General features: G+C 41.0%; 1 protein-coding gene across 1 annotated transcript in view; it reads right to left on the bottom strand.

Annotated features, from left to right (window-relative positions):
• Window positions 1-19356, bottom strand: part of Slc9c2 (solute carrier family 9 member C2 (putative)) — a 56252-nt gene that overhangs the window by 11863 nt on the left and 25033 nt on the right. The window contains exons 12-19 of the mRNA XM_048810025.1: window positions 18717-18827; window positions 15370-15467; window positions 14286-14405; window positions 13005-13203; window positions 12135-12323; window positions 9128-9277; window positions 4024-4075; window positions 1847-1995 (exon numbers count right to left, since the gene is read on the bottom strand). Of these exons, the coding sequence (XP_048665982.1) occupies window positions 1847-1995; window positions 4024-4075; window positions 9128-9277; window positions 12135-12323; window positions 13005-13203; window positions 14286-14405; window positions 15370-15467; window positions 18717-18827 (1068 nt within the window). The remainder of the gene's footprint in view (window positions 1-1846; window positions 1996-4023; window positions 4076-9127; window positions 9278-12134; window positions 12324-13004; window positions 13204-14285; window positions 14406-15369; window positions 15468-18716; window positions 18828-19356) is intronic.

Raw genomic sequence — 19356 nt, 5'->3', positions numbered from 1 at the left:
CTAACCCCCTGAACATGGTGCCCCAGCTTATCTTAACACAGATGTCCTAAATCCTGCACTGATTGCTCCATGACCTCCCTGTGTTTTGTTGGTGTGTACAGTTGGCGTCTCTGAGCCTTCTAACTGGGAAGACAGAGTCCTAGCCTGTGGCCTCTGAGAATCCTTCTCTTTTCCAGTGAGAGAAAAATCAGGTCATCACCCTTCTTCTCGGGCACTGCCTCCGTGTCTCTACCATGGGACTCGCTACCCTGTAGTGCTGTTCTCTCTTCCTTTCTGTCTCACCCCTCCTATTATTCAACTGCCATTGGTTGGATGAATAAATGACTGAATGAAAAACAAAGAACCGTGGACCTTGGGGGTCAGTGTTGTATCCCCACTGGGGTCCCAGAGCGCTTAGTAGGTCTCCAACATGGATTCACTCAATTGCATTGAATCTTCCCCCATGTCCTATGGCCTGGGATAGGTGCTGACAGTTAGCCAATCAGTAGGCATTTAAGAGGAGACTGTTGAGGGATGGACTCCTCCAGCAACTTTCTAAACAAACTTACAGGGAAAATAAGTCTCTCTGCTCATAAGAGGTATTGTTTCTTTATATTAATTAATGGTATTGTTAATTAAGAGGTATTGTTTCTTTATATTAATTAATGGTATTGTTAATTAAGAGGTATTGTTTCTTTATATTAATTAATGACATCGAGCATCCACTTGTCTTATACAAACTTCAAAAGGACTAATTTTAAAAGGTAGAATATAAGACACAAAAGGGAGAGGACCACTACCAAGTGGCCCTTTCTTCCCTTACGCAGGCATTCAGGGGAAATGGAGTGTCCATTTGGTCCTTCCCTGGTCATTACAGAAACTAAAGAGGTAGAGCCCTGAAGGAAAAAGCCTGGTCTGCATCCTGTCTTCCCGGAGACCACCGAGAGGGGACCGAGTCAGCGAGTGACCGAAGCACAAAGCAGGTGTCCGTGGCTGGGCGCTGCCGTGACGAGGAAGAGCGTGTGTCACCAGGGACAGGCTCAGTGAGCAGCACACACAGGCCAGAGCCCCCCCGTTGCCTGGTACGTGCTAGGACGCAGCTCCTCACATGGGAGCAGAAGGACTCGTACCACACACAGACAGTCTCGGGTCAGATGTGACAGAGACGCAGGACTGAATGTGGCTTTCTTCCCTTTGCCTTAACTGTTCTGATTTTTTGGCAAGTCCTTTACAATGTTTTAAAAGGCGATTTTCGTTAGCTGACCGGTGAGGCCATCCTCCTGCTCCTCCTCTCGGAGCTGCGTCCTCCGATCCCCACCGACACACCTACACACAGGTTGGTCCCCTCCCCTCCATGCACTATCAGGTGGCTGCCACCTCCAGTGCCACGTCAGTGGGACCAGGACGAACACACTCCACCAGTTGATGGAGAAATCTAGTGAGTCTAGAGCGGAGCCAGAGGAGGGCGCCACAGAGGGCGACCCCGAAAGGAAACGGGACTCTGGAAAGACCTCCTGGAGTTAGGCAAGTCCTTCCAGAAGCCTGGCCACACAGCCTGGCTACTGTGGGCTCCGTGAGATGCTCTGTGTCCTTTGAATCAACCCACCAGCCCTATTTCCTTACTAAGCCTCACTCCAGCTGGTTTCTGTTACTTGCATCCAAGCAGCTTTGACTAATGGGGTGCAAGAGGTAGAACTGGCATCATGTGCAGGGGAAGCAACCAAGTCCACAGGCAATGCCAGAGGTCGGACCTGCCCGTGAACACTCTTTTCCCCGATCTACCTCACTTATTACTTCCTGTGAAAGTCATAATGTGGGTGGGGTTCCTGGCCGATGGAATCAGGCAACATGGAAACTGCTTCGTTACCTTATTCAACTCGATGCCCTCGTGTTCGTCGATGATGCCCCTCGACCTGAGGAAGGTGAGATTCTTCAGAGCTTTAGCGATCACGTTCCGGATTGCCTGCTTAGTCTTCAGAGCAATGACGACATCACGGCCTTCATGCTCTATGAGTCCTGAGGACAGTGCCAATACCCACATGGGCATTCTGCTCAGTTTCCAGGATTCCCGCGTGTCCTCATTCCAGTTCCACACAGAGCCTGTAGGGCTGCCCACCCGCTCAGAGGAAAGCACCTGACTGCCTAACTCTCCACGTCTCCATTACGAGACTCCTCACGGTTCAGTGTTGTTTTTACTGACCGCTCTCAACCTCCGTGCTGCGTGATTTTTTTGTTGGCTGGGTGAAAAAAAGACTCAAAGAGGCCCAGGACTTTGGCCCTGGGTCTTTCTGAGCTCAAACTGCCTATTCTTTCTGCTTTAATAAGCGTGAGGAGTCATGGACTAGAACGTGAGTGGGGGTAAAATGTCCCTGGCTGCTGCTTTGTAACTCTATCACTGAGCCCAAGGTCTTGTGCACAGAAGGTTCTCACATCTTTTCATTGAAAAGAGCCGACCAATAAAATGAAGTTAGGCTCGAGGGTCAGGAACCAGAGCAGGAAAGTGAGCTCATCGCCCCCTGGCCATAGGGCCTCAGGCAAGCTAACCTCTCTCCTCCTCTGTAAAATGATGAGCACAGTGTTTGCTGACCCGGTAAGCAGGCAATAAGCAGGGGCAATAACTCCGTGGAAACAGACACTCCCTTTTATGCAACTGAGTCAAGAAACCTTTGTAAGATTCTGTACTGATCTAAAACCTAACACGAAGCAGCCATTCCTTAACCTCTATTCTTTAAAAGTTCAAAAATAAAAATCTGCTGATATATAAATGGCAAGAGTGGGTGTTGGATTTTCTGAAACAGTGCCAAAATACTCCGACCTATTGTCTCCAGACTCACACTTTCACTTATTAGACCGTGTGCTTCTCATTTAGAATCAGAAAGCTTGATTCCCATAAACCCAGGTAGCATTTACAGTGGGGTTAGGCATACAACCCTGTCTTTACTGACCGCTCCCATGTATTAAGGGCCACCCTATGCCAGCCTCTACCAGATGATTTTGCACCAGCTGAGAGCCTGGCTGTGCCCCACATGAGGAAAACAGACCCAGCGTGAGACCCTTGAGTTCCCACTGTCTTCTTCAAGGAAAGACGAGTCACTGTAGATGCTCAAAAATAACCTCTCCTGCAAGCCACCAAGCCTGGATGCAAAAACTAAGGACACTGTCCTGAGAATTAGTGCCTAGGAAAGAGAGTTCCCCTCCCTTTCTAGTCAGCTGGTCTTCAGGTTAGATAAAGAATTTCCTGTAGGAAAAGTGAACTAATTGATACTTAGCCTGGCCCACTCCTACCTTTCGGATTGTAAATGAGTTCCCCTAGGATCTAACTACTTTCCTTTGAAGTGTAAATGCCCCTGTGAAAGCTCTCAGCCCCAGGCTAAAGATTTACCAAGGCCATAGTAAAAGAAGCCAATTCTTCCTCTTATCGCATCCCTATGCTTCCCACTTGAAACCAGTTAGCAACTGTGTATTGTTCAGATCAGAAAATTTATGACACTAGAGAGCCTATAAATGTGGGGGAATAGGCACTCAGGATTTGGAATCTGATCTCCTCTGCCCCCCACCCCCAGCCTAAAATAAAATTTGGAGTTCTCCTCCGCTCCAAGTGCTGCTTGCTATTTCTTGACCAGTTGGTTTCCCACAATACTGGAGCATCCTTGAAGAAATAATAATAATAATAATAATAATAATAATAATAATAATAAAGCAATCTTGGGTCCCAGGTAACCGTCACGTGTGTTTTTCTTACAATCTTCAGGATTCTGACCTTGCCACTTCAAAACACTTCCACACTCATCCCCTTCTTTCTTCTATATGCCCCCAGGACCACAGGACCCCCCTTTCTTCCACGTCTACCAGCATGTGCGGATGCTGCGCCAGGTCCTGTCCTCTCCCAAGGATCCAGGTTTACCATCTTTGCTTTCCTAGGTGTGCTCAGTAAACACTGGCTGCCTGAATGAGTGAGCCAGTGGGTGAAATCATGAGCCCAGCTTACTTTGGTTAAATCACGGGACCAGAAGGTCCGATTTCTCAGAGACTTCAACTACTTACCTAGCTCTTTGATAGCTTCTCGTTTGTTGGTTTCCAGAATTTCATATAATTTCTGTAAGAAATTAAGAAAAACAGACCTTTCTTGTTACAACAAGCATTTCCAGATTTAAGTTCTGATAAGAAGAAGCATGGTCCAGGAAATCTCTCTTCGTTTGGTTTAAGAGAGATCTTCAGCTCATTTTTCCCCTGGGGTCAATTCTGCTATCTTCCTTGGGCTGAGATTTAAATTGCAGAGGATGTTGTGCAGTCAGTACTTTGCATAGCTACTGTGCCTGAGAGATCTCAAAACAGTCCACCGTGCACCAAGGAGAATTCTCACCAGCAGAGCCCAATTTGGAGATGTGCTGAGAAGCTATTTGGAGAGCCAGTCTGTCGGCAGCACAAGAACAAGAGTAATAATGAGAAAAAACAGTGCCAATTAGTTCACGTTTCCTACAGGAAACTCTGTACCTAACTGAAGACATAGCTTCCCCTTCCTTATCCTCCTTGTGCTCTTCCTAACACACACCAATCTGGCTTTTCGGTAGCTCTTTTAATTTTCTTCTGCATTCTACAAAGTAAATCCACAACACAGAATTCTGATGCACATTAACGTCTGATCCAGTAAACACAGGTAACTTCTCAGCCTGCTTCCCTCTGCCGACCTCAGTGAGGAATCAGCCTCAGTTTCCTGGGCTGAGAGCCAAAGGTGACCACTGCCAGCACACACCTTCCAGAGACCATGCACCTCCAGGCCCTGCACCCAGTCACTCCTTCTAGGGCTTTAGTCATTAGGCTTTAAGTTCAGTGTTGGGTTTAAAATCCGGAGTTTCATGTGAGCTGAGAAAACTATTGATACAGTTCAATTATTGACACCATTCAGTTTAGACCCTCATCCACACATACGAAAAGAGAACCCAAATCACCAACCATCAGAGGAAAAAAACAGGACAAAAGCCCCCAAAACAACCCATAGGAGAATGAATACCAAGAAGTAGAATTAACACAGGAAACAAAGAAACATTTTAAACAAAGGGGTTCAAGAGAACATCATGGTATTTTTTTTTTTTTTAATGAAACAAGAAGCCAAGAGGCAGAGGAGGGCTGCTCCAGCTTCTCCGAGGCTCCAAGTGGAAGAACAGCCCCACTGGAGATCTCAGCAAACACGGCCACCCCATCCTGGCCAAGGCCTGCTGTGGGGCCAGGGTGAATACCAACCAAACGGCACAGAGAAAACCCAATGCAGTGAGGTGGAGGTGGCAGATGGGAGCAGGAGTGCAGTTCATTTCCCCTTTGAATCTGGAGGCTCATGTGACCAGCTGAGGTGGGAAACTGAAGAGGTGCACGTGACCACCTCTGAGGACTGGGGACTGGGTCTGGGGGGGGGGGCACACTCACCTTCTGGGTGTGAAGCGCCCAAGGCACTGATGCCCAGGGAGGCCTAGCACCGCCTCTCAGTGTGTCCATCCACACTGTCTGCAGGAAACCTGGCTAATGGAGCAGCCCGTTCAGAGCTTGGCGTCAGTCCCCAGAACTTGCTGTCCTGGACGTGCGTGTCAACTCCAGCGGGGGACACTTGCCCTCCCTGTCCTCCTGCAGGAGCTGAACGTCATGTCAGCCAGCTTCAGTCCCAGGCCACGGCAGTCAGCCTGGTGAGCAGCAGGAGAGGAGGAAGGACCCCCAGTCCCTGCTCCCTCTAAGGGGTGTGTGCCCAAGAGGACTTGGGAACAAGTGCAAATTGGCACAGGAGTGAACGCCGCTGTGGTCCGGTTTCAGCCATCAGCAGAGACGAGCCTTCCATTTTCATCAGGGTTTTTTTTTTTTTTTTTTTTTTTTTATTTGTTGATTGGTTCATATAGTTTTTCTTTGTTTTTATTTATTTATATTTTTATCCTTGTTCTGTTTTGTTTGAATTTGAGGGTTTTTGTTTTTGATTTGTTTTGATAGTTTGGGGTTTGGATTACTCTTTGTCTTCTTCAAATTCTCTTGCTTTCTTTTTATTTTGTTTTAGCTTTTATTTTATCTTTTCTTTCTTTATGGCCCTTTATACCTTTATTCTGCTCTCTTTTTGTTTTTGATTACTCTAACTCCTCTTTTGCCTTCCTCTGCCCATTTTCTTCTTATTATTAATTGCATTTTTACCGTCTCTTAAACTGTTTGGCTTAGATGATTTCTGGGCCCACCATCCCCGTGTGGCTGCTGGTGTTGTGGTGGCCCAGATGACACTTGGTTTGCTGCTTATCTGGCTCACTGCTGTTTCTTGCTATTGCTGTGGTTCATTTCACCTTTTCTGTGATGAAATGAGGGGCCCAGCCCAGAGACGGGACTCCCTGCTCAGCACACAGCCCAACCCTACTTGACCTCAGTGAGTACTCAACACAAACAACGGGGTAGATAAAACCCCCAGCCTACAATCAAGCCCCAGGTAGGCATGGCTGGGGGCCTGAAGACCTGCTCCTGGACATCTGTTCCTACAAGTGACAGAGAGAGAAACAGACAAAGATCATGGACACCACACAGGTAGGGACCTCGACATAGGTCACTCCCCAACCCTTTTAGAACACACAGTGTTGACCAGACAAGAAGAGTAGTCACACAGGATGTGTCCCATATACTTTACTCTTGTGAGACCTACAGAGAAAGTATGTCCCGTGTCAAAGCACACTATTCCCTGCCCCGCAGAAAACAAGTCGCAGGGAAACTACACTCTGAAACCCACTTGGAAATACACTCAACACTTCACAACAATCCCAGATCCCAGATCACATCATCAAGAAAAAGCTGATCCCTAAAAAGACCCTCACAGAAAAGCAGAAGAGAACGCTAATCTGACCGATGTGTAAATCTAAACGTAGACATCCAAGAAATCTGAAAGAACGGGCAGCATGACTTACCCTGAGTTTCACAGTTCACAGCCCTCCTGACTTCAAAGAGTGGATTAAATACTGGTCAAAGAATTCTTTGTCTGTTCTGGATTTTAATGCCCAATCTGAGGAGCAGGGAGCAAAGATGTTCTCCCACTCTATAGGCTCTCTCTTCACACTCTTTTGTTTCCTTTGCTGTTAAGAAGTTTTTAATATCATACCATCCACTTATTGATTTTTAAAATTCTACTTCTTGCACTTGAAGAGTTTTGTTAAGGAAGTCAGTTCCTGTGCCAACGTGATGGAGTGTTGGGCCATTTTCTTCCAGCAGTTGCAGGGTCTCTGGTCTAATGCCAGGTTTTAGTGGTCTTTGATCCATTTTGAGTAGACTTTTGTGCAGGATGAGAGATAGGGGTTAAATTTCATTCTAGTACTTATGGATTTCCAGTTTTTTCAGCACCCTTTGTTTAAAAGGTGATCTTTTCTCCAACCTGTGTTTTGGGCACCTTTGTCTAGAATCACATAACTGTATTTATGTGGGTTTGTTTCTGTGTCTTCTCTATTCCCTCCATTGGTCTTCATGCCTGTTTTGGTGCTAGTACCATTCTGTTTTTGTTACTATAGCTCTGTAGTATAATTTGAGGTCTGGTATTTTGATGTCTCCTGTTTCACTTTTCTCAGTAAGGATAGCTTTGACTATTTTTGGGTCTCTTTACTATTCCAAATTAATTTCTAGTTCTTAATACACACAAAAACAAACAACCAAATCAATAAATGGGCCAAAGAAGAAGACATTTCTCAAAAGAAGAAATACAAATGGCCAACAAATATCTAAAAAAAAGTTCCACATTTCTACAATTATGGAAATGCTAATTAAAACTACACTGAGATTCCATCTCACTCCAGGCAGAATGGCAATTATCAAGGATATACATAACAGTAAATGTTGGTGAGGATGTGGAGAAAAGCATACACTCATGCATTGCTGGTGGGAATGCAAATTAGTGCAACCAGTCTGGAAAGCAGTATGGAGATTCCTCAAAAAAAACAGGAATGGAACCACCATAAGACTCAGTTATCCTACTCCTCAGTCTATAACTAAAAGATTTAAAATCAGCATACTACAATGATACTGGCACATCAATGTTTATAGCAGCTCAATTCACAATATCTAAGCTATGGACCCAACCTAGGTGCCCTTCCACAGATGAATGGATAAAGAAAATGTGGTATATAAACACAATGGAGTACTAATCATTCATAAAGAAGAAGGAAATGGGGCATTTGCTGGTAAATGGATGAATCTGGAGACTACCATGCCAAGTGTAATAAGATAGTTCCCAAAAGTCAGAGGTCAAATGTTTTGTGTGATATGTGGAAGTAATTCAAAATAAGAGGGGTGGGGGATTTGAAAAATGAAGAAAGACCAGTGCAGTAGATTAAGGGGAATGAATGAAGTGAAGGATGGGAATCTGACCTAACATTCCTGTGTACATACATGAACACACCACAGGGATTCTCACCAACATATACAGCCACAAGACACTGACTAAAAACAAAACTATACACAATCAATGGAGCAGACGGAAGGGAATAGGGGGAGGGAGGATGGAAGGGGAAAGGGAAGTATGGGGACTGAATTAGAACAAAGTATATCCATGCTTTTATAATTACGTCAAAATGAATCTTAGTATTATGTGTAACTAGAAATAACCAACAATTTATTGTTTGTTGTTCTTTGGGCTATGTTCTCTCCTTTATATACATTCAAAGATCTTACCCTTTAGGCCAGGAGGAACCTCTGAATGTTACCAAGTACAAAGTACATATGACATTTAAGATGGGCCTTTTAGGGACACAAACCTATTAAACTTCAAAGAATGCCCCGAGAGGACATGCGGGTGTGAGGGAGCCTGGGTAAGAAGCGACTCGCCATCTCCAAGCCTGCCTGGTACTAAGTGCATAGAGCCGGGCAGGATGGGGGTCCTCTTCACCCGCTCCCCAACACCAGCCACCCATGCTGCCCCTGTGGGTGGTTTTCTGCTATGAAGATGACAAGTGAGTTTGATGAGAACAGTTGAAATGTAAAGACGAGAGCTTGCTTCCTTCTGCAGCTCCTTTAGGACATGATAAACAGACCCCTTCAACTTCTGGTGTCTGTTTGGCCGAACATATATAGAAATGATTTAAAAGAAATTAATACATCTAAGTGGTTTTTCCATCCCCTGCCCCCCCCCCCACAAACAATGCTTATCTCTCACCTTATATATTGATTTACGGCCAGAAATTTGTTTTATTAAAAGTTTGGCATCTTCTTGACTTTTGACATAGCCTTTTGTAATATTGTACATCAAGCTGAGGTGTTTTTTGACCTGCATATCTGCAATATTTATCAGCATTGGAATTGCTAACTGGAATTATGGAGAGAGAGAGACAAGAAAAGCTCTGTAAATTTTGTGAAATTTAAAATGGTGCTTTTAGGTCATAAAGCAGAAGTTCCCAAAATGTTGTCTCCAGACAACATTTTGCTGAGGCCTGAGGCCACAGTTGTTGAGGCCTGAGCCTAAGCAACTCCACTTTAAAACTCCAGTTTGAAACCTGCACACCTACAGAGCCCTCCAGGATGGCCCTCAAGCACAATCAAGGGATACGAATCTGCTGGACTTAAAGCCTAAGACTTGAGACTTTTGATCTGATACTTGAACTCTGCACGCAGAGGGAATGTCTGTTATGAACCTGTCATGATTCAGTGTGTTTGCAGTGCTTAGAATTAATCTAGAATAGTTTGCTGTGAATTGATTATGTCTATTGCAGTGCCTAGATTAAAGATTGTCATTTCCTTGATTAAGAACCTATAGAGTGAAATTGTATTGAGTGACTTGAGTGAATAAAACATTGGAAAGGGCAGGAGGGGGTGGACATTCTTTCTCTCTCCCCTCAACTGCAGATGTCGCACCTTTTACCCATTGCGACACCCAATCAGACAGTACTTGTATTCCTAAGCAGGGGATCCAACAGAAACAGAGGCACGAACAGAGGGGGCACCAATCAATAATAATGAAAAGGGTGTGGACAGGGGAGAAGGTAAGGAAAGGAGGAAATTCCAGAGACCATAGAAAGAACAAGCCAAAACTCTTCCACCAGATTCCTGGCTCCGGGACCCCTGCTCTTTGAAGAATTCTGTCTCTGTCGGTTTTGCAATAAACCTGCTATATGCATGCTACCTCTGTGTCCTGTTCTTCAATTCTCTGCTGAATGGAGGTAAGTAACCCAGCAACCCTAGATAGTAACATAGTTACTGACTAAAGAACTCACCTCTTGTGAGATGAGGAACTTAGGGAACTAAGATCCTTCTTAGCTCTCAATTTCTCTGATCACAGGTTGAGGCAGGCTAACGTAGTGACTTCAAATTTTTAAACATAAACCTGTCTAGCTTCAAATACCAGTGTCCACCAGCTCTGAGACCTGGAGAAAGTTACTTAGTGACTTGGAGGACTCATGTATAAAATGAGGGTAATGATGTGTAAACACCAGAATTCCAATGGAGACATCCCTCAAAAGCAGAAGCAGTCACTCGCACAACCAGGGGACTTCCCACAGGCTTATAGCTATGTCAAAGCTCAGGGACAGATGGCAAGGGACTGGGTGACATGGGGGGGGGGAGGACAAAGAACAGGAGAAGAGTATCACAGTGCAGGAATTACAAGAGCAGAAAAAAAGAGAAAGCTTTTTTTTAGCCGCCATTTGGTTGTGAAACTTGGGGAAAAGGGAGAGCTGTTTAAAGAGGACTTTCCAAAGCTTTCCCCCACACCACACTGACATTCCCTGTGCTGTCCCTTAGAGCACAGTGTCAAAATCTCTAATATTCTTCCAAGCTTCCCAATGCAGATTTGTTTATTTTCAAAGCTACACAGTGCTGTTAGGATACCTGTGTATAGTGGTGACACCTACTCCACAGGACTGTTATTATAATTTAACTGGATAACGTACGTAAAGTACTTTACACAGTTCCTGGAAAATAAGTGCTCAATAAAAAAAAAAAAAGCTAACCATAATAATATTGAGTCCTTAAGGATACTTCATTGAGCTTTGTCTGGAGTATACTAGGAAGATTCCATTTTATTTTTCACAAAATACAACTTATAAAATGATTGCTTTACACTCATCAGCGCAAAATATCTGTATAAAAACTGATTACCTAAAGAAAATTCTGTCTTCTATCTTAAAACCTAGCCTCAGTACGTGACTCTTGATTTCTAGAGTCATTTGTATTAGGTAGAGTGATACCTATGTGAGCACTCCACTCTAAACTCAGCTCATACGGTAAAGATCATAGAGAGGGAATTAACCCTAAAAGCAGGTTTTGTGCATACAGCACCGCACAGCAATCCTCATGACATTAATATAAAATTTAAAAATGACCAAAAGGAGTCTATGAGCACAAGCTGGACAAACAATTCTAACTTTAAAAAACATAACCCTGAAATCTCTCGGAGGAGGGGACTAGGTGGAAAATGCTAGTGCATGAATTTGGCCCGTAGTGTTTACGGCAAGGTTTTAAAATACCGAACCTCTACCATTTCAATACATACTAATAGACTTTTTCGATGTGATAAGAATAAATAAGAAAAAATGGAGTGGCAGGTATAATCTCTCAACTCCCAAGCTGAATGCTGCTGCGGTGCATCTCCATTGGAAAGAGAGAAAGCAGGTGTAAATGTTGAGAATGGAAACATAAAAATCTATCCTCAGAATTCAAACCAGGGCCATGGAGAGAAGGAATAATAATTGCTAATGAACCTGAAGACCACAGGAAAGTTAATTTCCATAGGCAGCATGCTATGTGAGTAGGAGACTGTGGAGGGGGAGAATTTTCCTTGCTATTTCTACACAGTTTGGGTGATAGGAACAAATTTTACTGACATTTGAAGGACTTGTTTCTAGATCAGCCTGCTTCTAGAGACACCTATTTTTCACCCATTCACTTAATAGGAATATTCACTAAGGACTTAACTACACAGCAGGCACTGTCTTGAGCCAGAGGTTACATCAGTGACCAAAACAAGAAGGCCTGCCTTGGGGGGCAGTACAGACAAAATATGGGGAGAAAAGTAAGAGTTTAGCAGACAGAACAGGGTCCAGAGGAGGGAGCCCAAGGCTGAAGGTGTGCACAGGTGGCCATTGCTCTTAAAACAAGGAGATTTCTGAAATCACTTAATAAGTGATAGAGGAAAAAAAAACCTAACAATTTAAAATTCGAAGTCTTACCTTGAAGATAGGAAGAAACCTAATTATTCTTAAGTATCCCATCACCACTGTGAGCTGGATAAGGAATAAGTTGCTTGTTCTTAGTCTGACAAAGTATATACAAAAGATATCCACGAGCCCAATAAGCAAAATTAAAAATTCCAAAGTATTCCAATGTTGTTTAAAATAGTTCCTTTTCAGAATTATTAACTGTGTAGAAAAGAAATAGAATATATGTCATTTCATAGTACTATACATGGTGTAAGGGGAAAAATTCTTACAGTTTGACAACTAAGCTCTCGGCTATAAATGAGTTATATTCCAAAAGTTGAGCTTTAAGTTATTCATTTGGAATTTCCCAAAATTCTTTGTAATCTCCAACATCAAAAATTTTAGTATGAATCAAAATATATAATCTATAATGAAACTGGAGTGCCAAAACCAAGAATTTTAAAAATAGCAATAAACAGATTCATTATAATACCATTCATAACAAAATCAGAAAGCAGTTCTGGAGATGGGCTGGCTTTGCAGCACAGGGAGAGGTCCTCGTGTTATGACAAAGACCAGCAAACCATTGTTGCTTCTATTTGCTAATTTATTTCTTGTATCATTACTGAAAGTATGTGAAAGAAATCTCTTTGTCTGGATTTTCAGCTTTCTTTTACCTTATCCTATGATTCTCTCTACTTTTATATTTAGTTAATGTCCAAGACTGTGACTATTCTATTAATTTCATTATTAAACTCAGAAAATTCAAACAAAAGTTACTAAAATTCCAGGACCACATCAACCATAATAACAAATAGCTTCTGTTAACAAATTATTTCAAACTATTCTAAATATCTGCATTATTCTTTTCATGGACTATATTTTTATTTTAAACAGTACCTTCAAAGTCGATTCTAACGCACATAAAAATATAAAATAGTGGTTCATTGATATCAGTGCTGATACATTTAACTCTCTTGCCATTGGCCATAAATGTATTATCATGGGATAAATATACAATAATGTCTTAATATGTCCTGCATATTCAAATTCTTCTGAAAATACAAGGTGATATACAAAAATCAGAAATCTATTATTCCTGGAAAAAAAAGATCAAATAAAATGTCAGATCACTTCCAAGAATAACAATTAAGAGTTGAAGATCAGCATTTGTTTAAGTAAATCATTAAAATTAATATGAAGACTACAAATAAAATAATAGATAACAAAATAAAAGCATACTTTCTGCACATAAAAACCATAATGGAGAAAGATAAAAATATGATTCTTGTTCATCTATATCCAGGATGGGGAGCATCTTTTAAAAAAAAAAGTCAATGCTATAGGATATAGGAAATGATGCAAAGATTCATAAATCAAAAGCAAAAAACAAAGTGACAAGAATATGAGTTACACATCAGCATTATTTAAATGTAAGAACAGAAAAACAACTATTCAATAATTACTATAACATGTATTTCTTAAAACTTTTCAATCCATCTAAAATAGACCCTAATTTTTTTTGAGCCTGATTTTTAAAAAAATAAATTCCCTGCATATGTCAATATCCTAGGTGTTTGATTTTTCTATTTATCTTTGAATTAATTAAATGGAAGAAAACAAAACAATGTCCGATTTTGTTACAAAAGATCAACACCCACTTAAAATTCAGCAGCTTCAGTGGTGAAGGTATTGTTAAGTCTGAGTTGTATTTCTCCTAAAGACAGACTTCAATATGACCGCCCTGTGGCACAGATGAAATTAAACTGAGCTAGATCTAATGCGCCAGCTGGGTACTTCTCACCCTTGCACTGCACCTAGAAGAAGATGCACGCATCCCAGTCCACGACATGACCCCACAAGACCACCCTCTCTTCTTCCTGCCCATGCTTTCATAGAGGCACCAGTGAAGGGGCTGAAACAGAATGAAGGGAAGCAAGCACTCTGTACCTTCAGCCCTTCGTCAATGAGAGTTGACCATGATATGAGTTTTATTTTAATAAGGAAAATCAGAGTCATTTATTCAAAAACTATGGAAATTAAACTATTTTCAAGGGTATTGCTATTAAAAGTTCATAATACTTGTGTGCATGTATGAATATGTCACAACGAATCCCATTTCTAGGTGCAACTATGATGCACCAATTAAAAAATGTGGGGAAAAAAGTTCACAATACTTACCCAGGTAGAATAAAACGTCCCTTTTCTCTATGATATTCCAAGTAAGTTAACATGTTTTTAAACTTTATAAGCCAACTTCTAGCTCTTACGTAAGTTGAAACATCATGAACATTCATGAATCTAACAAAAATACAACATGCATTATGATAAAAACTGACCATAATCAATAGGGGAATATAAAAGGGGAAGTTATACTAAATACAAGTTTAATGAGGATCTACTAAATAAATTCACTGAATCCCAAGCCTCTGCACCCATCCACCTATCCACCTGTGGTCATGGGAAATGAGACACCTGTGCCCCCGTTCCTAAAACCATTCCTGACCTGAGATAGAATGTAATTAAAGCTTCTCTAGACCAATCCTTTGGGGTTCTGGAATCCAGCTTCCTTTTGCCATTCACTGCCCAGCCCAAGCCTCTCCAAGGCCCCAAAGGCCCTGCTTTCCATAATCCCAGGGACCAAGGACAGCTCTCCCACAAAGATCACTGGGCTGCTGCCCTGCTCACTCTCCCCCTCAGAGCTTTGCTGTGAATCACCTGTTACCTAATGCTTGCCAGGACTGTGACCAGATATGCACTTATCTCTGAGACACTGGGTTTTCCCCACCGGATTTCATCACATCCATCAAAACCAGTTGAGCCGGTTCCCACAGAGACTGCTCTCCCCAGAACTGTTTGACCCCAGACCCAGGCCTCCGCCTTCTCCTCTAGCAATTTCGTGGATATGATATGAAAGCAACACACTCATAACAACAACAGAAGCCATGAAGTTCTCTTCATGGGTCCCCTTGTCTCTCATCTAATTACCTTATAGTAGGACCTTCCTCCAGAGTCCCCTAATGTCACCAAGCTCATGAAACCACACGGGAAAACAAGCAAACAAGAAAAATAGAAAATACATGAATAGATGGATGGATGGACAGATAGATGGATGTGGATAGATAAAATAGATAATAGATTGATCAATCTGGACATTTAACACTCCATTTGTTCATTCTTAATCACATACCAACTCAATTTTGCAAATATCAAATTTAATTAATTAATCAATTAACTGAATTAATCAAAAAAGTATTACACTTACTTTCCTTGGATGGGGCAATAGCTTTTCGTTGCACCAATTAATATCCGGGCTGCCTCTACTCCAAGGATGCCATCATTACACTGCTTTTCAAAGCTACTCTAAACACACAATTTTAAATAAAAATTACAAAATATCAAAACATGAATATAATCTACTCTGCTTACACCTTACATAGCCCTTGCTATTATTACCAAACTCAATAAATTGGCCCTCTGTATTCATGGTTTCTGCCTCTATGAATTCAATCAACAACTGAAAATATTCAGGGAAAAAACTGATCTATAATGAGAATATATAGATTTTTATTATTATTCTTCAAATAATACAGTATAACAACTATTGACATAGTGTTTGTTCTGCATTGTGCATAATTCAGAGATGATTTAAAGAATACAGGAGGAAAAGCATAGGAAAGTTATATGCAAATGCTCTGCCAGTTCATATAAGCAACAAGAATCTGCAGATTTGAGTGTCCATTTTGCAGCTGGGGATCCTAGAACCAATCCCACATGGATGATAAAGCATGCCCACAGATGAAAATATACTACTACAGAGAATCTACAGGAGGAAATAAATTTCATTTGATTCAAATATCTACTCAGAATTCATTTTTTTACTAAGTACAGTCCTAAATGTTATAAGAGATACAGAGGAAAGTTCCTAGCTTCTCCTAGATGCTCAGAACCTACACAATTCAGACTTCATTTCTGTAATATAAACCACACCGGTAGCACCATCCTTCTAGAGCAGAAAGCAGTGCAAAGTATTAATTCAAAGTGTGATTAATATCTCAGCTCCACAAGAAACTATCAAAAGGGAAAGATATTCCCCGGTTAACCTTCGCCTCTAAACAGGAGGCTTACAGGACCACAAATAGACCTAATCAAATAAGAAGCTCACCAAGACATATCATAATCAAAATAATTAACACAGAAAATAAGGAAAGAATATTAAAAGCCCCAAGAGAGAAAACACCAGTCATGTTTAAAGGCAAACCAATAAAACTCACTTCTGATTTCTCAGCTTAGACCCTACAATCAAGGAGGGCCTGGAATGAGATATTCCAAACCCTAAAAGAAAACAACTGCCCTCCAAGATTACTATACCCAACAAAGCTCAGTTTCAAATTTGAGGGGGAATTACAAATGACAAGAATATACTAAAAGAATTCATGATGGGGGGAAAGTACACTTTTACATCGTTGGTGGGATTCCAGACTAGTACAACCACTCTGGAAAGCAGTATGGAGACTTCTCAAAAACTAGGAAATGGAACCACCGTATGACCCAGATATCCCACTCTTCAGTGTGTAACTAAAAAAACTGAAAATCAGCACACTACAGCGATGCCACCACATCAGTGTTTATAGCAGCACAATTCAAGAACAAATATGTTCTTCAACAGAAAATTAAAGAAGGATCTACAGATTATAAGAGACTTAATAGAGATATTGGTTAGTTGCAGCGTGTGAACTTCAATGAAACTCAATTTGAAAGTATAAACTGTAAAGTAAGCGTTTATCATGTTTCTAAGACAATTGAAAATGTTATTGATTTGATATATATTCTTATTAAGTAATTATTAATTTTAGGAACAATATTAGCATTTTACTATGTTCTTAAAAGACTTTAAATTTTACATATACATTTTTAAATATTTACAGATAAAGTGATATGACACCCAGGATTTATTTCAAAATAATATGGGAGGTGGGGGAGTGATTGAAGAGGCAGAGGGGGCAGGATTGGTTGTGTGTGGATAATTGTTAAGGCTGGGTGGTGGGCACATGGTGACTTATTACACCACCTTTGTGTATGTTAGGAATTCTTCATGACACTGAGTTTTTAAAAGAAAGTAAAAAAGAAGAATGTGAACACAGTAAGTATATTATATACTTGCTATATTGAATAAAATTTGTCCTATTTAAATAGAAACCTAATTTAAAATGTATAATCTGATATAATTGACTCAAACTTGATTTTACCTAGCAAAATTCCTGTGTGTATGTTAGAACATGTAAATTATTAGTACCAAAATTTGAAGAGAATTTTTGGTTCACCAGATTTACTTTAGCTTATATTTCTAAAATAAATTTTTTTTTAGAAACAAGAGAATTTTGTATGAGAGGAAGTCAACCATGTCAAATTTGTAAAAAGCAGTTTCAAATATTTAAATCTGTTTATCTAAGTATGTAAATGACATTAATAAGTACCCTAAAGACCCTCAAAAATAACTACTAGATACAAAATAGTGTATAAAAATCAATAGCTAGGGACTGACGTTGTGGCTCAGTGGTAGAATGCTTGCCTAGCATATGTGAGGCACTGGGTTCAATCCTCAGCAGCACATAAAAAAATAAATAAAAGTTTTATGTCCAGATGGACATAAAAAATTACAACTAAAAATATTTTTTTAAAAAATTTAAGTCAATAGCTTTTCTGTAAGCCAATAATGAACCTTTTGAGAAATAAATCAGAAAATTTTCCATTCAAAAATAGCTTCAAAAAAATAAAATATCTAAGAAGAAACCTAGTTAAGAAGGTAAAGGATCTCTATAAGGAAAATAAAGGAACACTTGAAAGAAAATTGAAGAAGGCATTAGAAGTTGGAAAGATCTCCCATGTTCATGGATTGGCAGAATTAATTTGGTTAAAATAGCCATATAACCCAAGTAATATACACATTTAATGCAAGCCACATCAAAGTACAAATGATATTCTTCACATGATTGGAAAAAACAATTCTAAAATTCATATGGAAGAACAAAAGACCCAGAATAGCCGAAGTAATCCTGAGCCCCCAAAAAGCAATGCTGGAGGTATCATAATACCCAACTCAAGTTTTACTACAGAGCCCTAGTAACAAAAACTACAGGGTAATGGGGGGGGGTGGCGGATACAGATGCATAGACCAATGGAACAGAATGGAGACACAGAGTCAAAGCCCCACACCTACAGAGCTGGACACGGTGGCCCACACCTATAACTCAGTGGCTTGGGAGGCTGAGGAAGGAGGACTACAAGTTCAAAGCAGCCTCAGCAACTTAGCAAGGACCTAAGTGAAGGTCCAGGATGTAGCTCAGTGGTAAAGTGTCCCTGGGTTCAATTCTCAGTGAAAGAGGAAAAGAGTCGCTCAGGGAAAGAAGAGAAAGAGAAGGGAGGGGAGGAGGCAGGAGGGGAGAGGAAGGGGAGGAAGAGGAGGAGAGGGATGGGGATAGGAGGAGGAGGAAAAGAGGAGGAAGAGAAAGAAGAGGAAGGAGGAGGAGGAAGAGAAAGAAGAGGAAGGAGGAGGAGGAAGAGAAAGAAGAGGAAGGAGGAGGAGGAAGAGGCGGCGGCAGCAATACCAACCATTTGTATTATCGCCACGTGCAATCTGGCTTCTTCTATTAAAACTTCATCTGTCGGGGACTGCTCTGTTCCATCATCATGTACAACGTGGGAAAGTGGGACAGTATTTGACTAAATTGTAGAAAACAAAGAGATAAAGTTAAAAATAGGTAAAAAAAAAATATTAGAAGATAGCAAGGCTATACTCAGCAAAGATCTCAGTAACTCAGAGTTGCTCAGATAAGGAGCCGTGCATAAGCTGGGAACTGTTTCCCCATATGAGAAGTGTGTTTTTCAATTGTGGTGAAATAAACATTCCTTTAGGTGCATCTAGATAGCCAAATTGTTCTCCAAACTCTCCATGCTTGACTACTCTCGGGATTGTCCTGTTTTGTGCTTCTTAGGACACTTACACAGGGAACGATCTTTTGATATCTCTACCCATTGGAAGCATAAATTCTCCTGCTGCCCCATCAGCCAGTTTGTGAAAACATCCATTCTCCTCATATTTGGCAAATGAGGCTAACCATCAAGACCTTCTCTTTGGAGAAAGAATTCAAAGTCATTTCCCCAAGGTGGCAAAACTCCTGAGTTTTCTGACATTTGGTTAGCAGAATCAGGTTTCGTTTTTCTTTCTCTCTTTTTATTTTATTTTCTTTTT

The sequence above is a fragment of the Marmota marmota genome, unplaced genomic scaffold (genome assembly GCF_001458135.2).
Source record: "Marmota marmota marmota unplaced genomic scaffold, marMar, whole genome shotgun sequence".
Classification (NCBI taxonomy): domain Eukaryota; kingdom Metazoa; phylum Chordata; class Mammalia; order Rodentia; family Sciuridae; genus Marmota; species Marmota marmota.
The sequence above is the reverse complement of the archived record's forward strand: the minus strand, read 5'-3'. Positions and strand labels throughout refer to the sequence as shown.